Consider the following 6,144-nt stretch of genomic DNA (forward strand, 5'->3'; position numbering starts at 1 on the left):
GGACGTGAGGGACGACGTGGTGATCTGGATTCCGTCTCATCAGTTGACCTCCTACTACTGTTAGCAGCTTCTAAGGTGGTCACAGTGTCACAGGTTCACTGTCTTTTATACCATGTTCTCTTGCAGAGTCTCGAGGCTGTCTGAAGTCTGTAAGCAGTGTTTCTGGGACCCCTGGGGGAACATTTTTCATGCTGTGTGTCAGAATGCACAGCTCTTGGGCACCAGTGCTGTGTCACTCTATGGGTGTGGGGAGCCTTTGGCTCACTGAGGTTACAGTCTGCGAATGGAGTTCCCAGGAAGAGGTATGCCTGTCCTGGAAGGCCAGACAAGCTGAGGCTTCCATTCTGCCACGGGCTCTGCATGCGGTCAACTTGTATTTCTGTTTAAAGAGCTCTGGCAGAACATTCCCTGACTCCCCAAGCAAAGACACAGAGCTTATCACCAACACGCCATACCTGGAATTCCGGCATGGGATTCAGCCTCAATTTAAGTGCAGATTCCTGCTTCATCTGAAGCCTGGCCCTCCTGGGAAAAGAGCTAGCCTATCTCTGGCCCTTGTCTATCTTACCTGTCTTTTGCCTCACTGCCAAGGCCTGTCCTTGCCAACCTGTAGTGCTAATTACTCTCTTATCAGATGGCTAAGAAGAGCCGTGCTTTTCAAGCTATGCCGAAGACAAACACCATGTCTCGAAGTTCCAAGGCTAATTAGGGAAAAGCAACCCCATCTTCCTAGGCCGTAGACCCTGCCCCAGATGCTCCAGCTCCCGTTGCCAGAGAGCAAGCCGCTTATCTGCCCAGAATCCTCAGGTGTTTCTAGTTTGATTTCTGTTGCTGTGACAAATACTATGGCCAAAAATAATAGGGAAGACAGAATCTATTTGGCTTACACTTCCAGTTTATAGTTTGTCATTGAGGAGAGTTGGGGGAATGTGATGGAAGTACACACTTGCTGGCTCATTCACAGGCTGTGGTTCTGTTTCTTTAAAGAAAGATTAACTTGTTTGCATTGAGTGCATGTGTGTGTATGTGTGTTTATATGTGTGTGTATGTGTGTAAATGTGTTTTTATGTGTGTGTTTATATGTGTGTGTATGTGTGTTTATATGTATGTATGTGTGTGTATGTGTGTATATGTGTGTGTATGTATGTTTATGTGTATGTGTGTTTATATGTGTGTGTATGTGTGTTTATATGTGTGTCTGTGTGTCTGTGTGTATATGTATTTATATGTATGTGTATATGTGTGTGTATGTGTGTTTATGTGTATGTGTGTTTATATGTGTGTATATGTGTGTTTATATGTGTGTGTATGTGTGTGTGTGACCACATAAGTGCCTGGTGACTGTAGAGGCCAGAAAAAGTCATCATATCCCCTGAAGCTGGAGCTAAGGGCAGTTGTGAGACGTCCACTAAGGGTCCTGGACACTAAACTCAGTCCTCTGTAAGAGTAGCAAGTAGCCTTAACCTCTGAGCCACGTCTTCAGTTCCTTAGTTAGCTGTCTTGTCACTCCCAGGGCCGTCTGCCTAGGGGTGTAGCTGTTTATAGTGGGCCGGGAATCCTGTATCAATTTGTAATTATGACAACCCCAGGCCCCAGATGTGCTCACAGGCCATTCTGATCTATGGAATTCCTCTATGGAGCCTTTCTTCTCAGATGAATTTAGCTTATGTCAAGCTGACAATCAAAGTGAATGAAGGCACCAGGAGTCAACCCCCTCTAGACTGGTGTGTTGAATAAAGATGCAGTATTGGTACACACAGAGAAACAGAATCAGTAAAGCATCTATATGTACATGTTCAGTTGCCTCTTTGCTTCTGTGGCTCTGCATTCATGGAGTCAACAAACCATGGACCCGAAATATTTGAAATAAATCACATTTGTATTGAACATACACAGGCTGCTCTCCTTGCTGTTATTTTCTAAACAATTCAGTGTAAAAACTACTTAATAGCATTTACACTGTATTAGGTGTTGTATTACAGTACAAAACTATCGATAGTATTTGCGTTGCATTAGGTAATTCAGAAATGAAGTTCATGGGAAACAGGCACAGACCGCATGCAACCAACAGAGGGGACCTGAGCGTCTCTGGATTTGGGTAGCAATACTGGTAGAGGGTCCAATACTGGTAGAGGAACTAATTTCTCCTTCATATTGATGGATGGCCCTGTGTGGTTTGAGTGTGTGTGTGTGTTGGGGGGAGGCAAAAATATTTTGAGAACTTGGCTTCCAAATTTTTCGGGGCTCAGAGTCAGGGTGGACTCTAGGGAGGGCTGATCTTGCAGATGGAATCTGAAGGCTATCCTGGAGGAGAATACTCACTCTGCCTTGAGGCAGGACCTTCAGCTGTTCTTGCAGAAGACCAGGGTTCAGTTCTGCTCCCACATGGTAGCTCACAACCATCCTTAACAGCAGTCCCAGGGTATCACACACCCTCCTCTGGCCTCTGCAGACACCAGCCACACATGTAGTGCCCATACATACATGCAGCTAAGACGAGTCTCATGCACAGAAACCAAGAATAATTAATATATATATTTTTTGATTGCAGAAGGTTCTGTAATGGCCTGTGGTCCTCACTAAGGGAAGGGTAACCATCCATAGCTTGTGCAGCAACTATAGGACAGAAGTTTGTCTCAAGGCCTTGTGCCCAAGGGCAGATCATCTTTTGGAGGAGGGTCGGACTCAATCATTCTACAGAGAGGAAAGGATGCTTCTCAAAAAAAATACTTTACAGAGTTCTTGTTTATCATTTGACAAACCCATGTCAGAAATAGTTCACAACTTCAACAACACCCACTCCCTAGCCCTCCATTTCTGGGTGAATTTTTTTGTTGTTGTAATTTAAAGCCTATTTATTATACCAACTTACTTTATAATATTTGATTTTATCTTATGTGTATTATTTTATTTAAACTTTGGTTCAGTAGTGTAAGTAAACACAAAACCTTCTTTACAGATTTAAAAAAAAAATCCCCAAAGTTTTGCCGTATTAACTTTCCTAAGCTCAAAAAGTTACGACCAGATTTCAGTCGTTTAACTTGAGAATCCACGTTTTGTTCGTGGCCGCGCGAGGCCCGACGTTTATACCTCAGTATGAGATGGAACACACATTATTAAAGAGTTGCATTTTATTTTCACCCTTGTTTTGTTTCACAGGTACCTAATGAAAGGGAGCAAATTGAATTTCGTTGGCAAGGCTGCAATATGTTATGAACTGTAGATGGTGCTGTTTACACAGTTTTGTAATGGGAAACACCTCCTATGACCACCAGAGGGTGCTTGTTGCGTCTGAATAATTAGTTGCTACATCTTGAAGGACCAGGAAATGAAAGCCAGCATATTCCTTCCTCTGTACAGGCACACACAGCTTCATCTCCCGGGGCTCCAAACAGCTAGGTTCCTAAGCGCGTAGGTTTAGTCCACGAGGCACTTCTTACAGCCTGTGCTTGGCTCTCCTGCAGCAGCCAGTGGGAAGCTGCAAGAGAGCCTTCATCCCTTCAGCCCCTGGTCCTCTGAGGTATGTCTTTGATCCCACACACCCCAGTTCAAGATCATTTCACAATGGTATCATATCCTAGCGTCTTAGTCTTTTTCCATTCTCAGAGGTGAGAGAGGGTGCCAGACCTTGGAAAAGCAGGCATGAAGGGCGTTCCGAAGAAGCTAAGCACAATGAACAACGGGGGCGTCTCCACTCCACCCTGGGATTTGTCTGTCAGCGCAAGACTGCAGCTGAGATGCAGAGATGTAGCCTCTGAACACGCCACCTAGAGCTAGCATGAATTGCTCGCATTGTTTAGATAAACGTGGGATACAGTATGCTAAGCGAAGTAAATTAGCAACAGAAAGTCATAGCTTGCTTGAATCCACTTACCTCAGTGAGGTGTAGGCTGCACTGGCCTCAGTGGACGCTGGAAGCCTATGAAAGGAAACGTAAAATTCAGGACATTTTCCCTAAAGCTGTCTTCCACCTGGGTTTGGGTGGAGATAGGCTGACAGCATCCTCCTTCTTCAAGCCACTCTAGCTAGGAGCCAGGGAGTATGCAGGAGGCCCTCTGTTTACCTCCATAGGTATGTGACCAGGAAGCTGATTTCCCAAGGGCAAGAGAGAAGAAGGGGGGGAAATTCTTCAAACAGGGATAGATGTGAACTGGGTCAGAGTGAGTCTGTTTGAATGCTAGAGAAGGATTGCAGAATGGAGAAGAGTCTACGCAAGCGCTACCTTTTAAATAGGCTTATTGCGGTGTAACTGATATAAAAACTTGCACATAGTTCTGTGAGCTTGGACATTTGTTACATATGAACCAACTCTGTAGTCAAGGTAAATGCCATGCCCACCATCTCCCCAAGTTCCCTTATGCTTGCCATTTTGTGTGTGTGATAAAAACACTAAGTTGAGATCCACCCTTTTAACATGTTTTTGAGCGCACAGGACCATATCTTAAAACCTTAGGCGTTACAGGTGGACAGATATCCAGCACTTACCCATCTTCTGTAACTGTATACAACCTTACATTTGCTGGTAAGTCCCCGCTTCCGTCTTCCAAAGGCTCCAGTGGCCACGATTTTATTTTCTGCTTTCACAAGATGGACAGCCAGAGACACCTTCCGTAAACCGAGTCCCATAGCCACTGTCCTCCATGGCTAAATCACATTGTATAACAGACGTGTCACGCGTGATAGGATTTCCTTCCAGAACATACCTTGTCCAGGTCTCTGCCCCTTTTGTAGAGAGATCGAAGAAGGGCAGGGAGGAGGAAAACGCAATAGTCACAGAGTCGCTCTCTGACACCTTTTGAAGCATGCGGGGACCCTGACAACATCCTGGGCTATAGAGCCAGAAGAACAGAGTACTGGCAGGTAGATTCAGTGCTCACTGGGGCTGCTTCTCAGTCATGGAGTGTGGGCGGGAAAGCCAACCCTGTAAGTTTGTTGAGAATACCTTACTGTACTGTACTATACTATTCTGCTACAGTGTGGGTATGGATATATACCTTCACTTCAAAGTCACATCTGCCCCATGCATCTGAAACTTATACTGTATGCACTTATTCTTCTGCCATCTGGCTAGATCTGCCTAGAAATTCTCTTTCCCCCAAGGCTCGCTCTCCTTAACATTTGTCTTTAGTACACAACTGAAGAGCAAAACCTAGCCCACAACAGACACACTCCACTCCACGGGTATTTGCTGAGTGGGGTGGAGGGAGGATAAAAACACACATAGTTTTATATTTTTGAGCTGTATTGACATCTTATTAGAATAAAGCAATTGGTCTGACTCCTTTCTGTTTTACACACACACACACACACACACACACACACACACGCACACACACACATGGTTGCTATTTAATAAAACCATCCCTCTTTTCCCTACCAGAAGTTCTACTGGCGTTGTGTGTTTCAAACACTCTTCCTCCCATCCTTCTTTTCCCTCTTACTATTTTTTGTCTGCCTTTCTTGGTCTGAAGGCAGGGTTTAGTTATATGGTCCAGGCTTGTCTTGAACTCATGACCCCCCTGCATTGCCTTCCCCAGTGCTGGGATTATAGACACATCCCACCACACCTACCAACAGGTTGATTCTTGCAGAGTGGTGGATTCGGGTGACTTGGGTTGCATTTGTAGGTCTGAGATTCTGGTACCTCAAATATCTTCTTTTAAGTTAGCGCTGCAGAAAATGTCAAAACAAGCTTTCAGTGAGAAGGGACACAGACAGCGGGATACTTAACGTGGGGTGCTTAGCTTGCCTAGGTCACAGAGAGTTCTCTTGTCAAGTGGGTTCACAGCTTGCCTGGAGGTCCACCCCAACAAGCAATTCGAAAGCTCAGGCTTTCTGGTCTGGGGATACAAACCATGGGCACATGCATACTTCCTGTCTGTCTCACACCTTTTTCCAATTCATGCAGAGGCAGGGCATCCCCCCTGAGAGCAGGGAGGAGAGTGTGGGGCATTGCAGGCAGCATGGCAGAGGAAAACTTGTACTAACTTGTCAGTAATGGGGGGCAGAGCTGGGCTCAGTGGCAGAGCCCAAGTCACCCAAGTCACCCGAATCCACCACTCTGCAAGAATCAACCTGTTGGTAGGTGTGGTGGGATGTGTCTATAATCCCAGCACTGGGGAAGGCAATGCAGGGGGGTCATGA

At 45.5% G+C, this 6,144-nt stretch overlaps 1 protein-coding gene across 1 annotated transcript in view; it reads right to left on the reverse strand.

Annotated features, from left to right (window-relative positions):
* The window catches only part of LOC115031925 (beta-1,4-galactosyltransferase 6-like), a 51,787-nt gene extending 46,983 nt beyond the window's left edge, over positions 1-4,804 (reverse strand). Inside the window, 2 exon segments of the mRNA XM_029481500.1 lie at positions 3,875-3,919; positions 4,704-4,804. Of these exon segments, the coding sequence (XP_029337360.1) occupies positions 3,875-3,919; positions 4,704-4,804 (146 nt within the window).
* Positions 4,805-6,144: the final 1,340 nt, after the last annotated feature.

This window comes from Mus caroli, chromosome 9 (genome assembly GCF_900094665.2).
Source record: "Mus caroli chromosome 9, CAROLI_EIJ_v1.1, whole genome shotgun sequence".
NCBI classification, from domain to species: domain Eukaryota; kingdom Metazoa; phylum Chordata; class Mammalia; order Rodentia; family Muridae; genus Mus; species Mus caroli.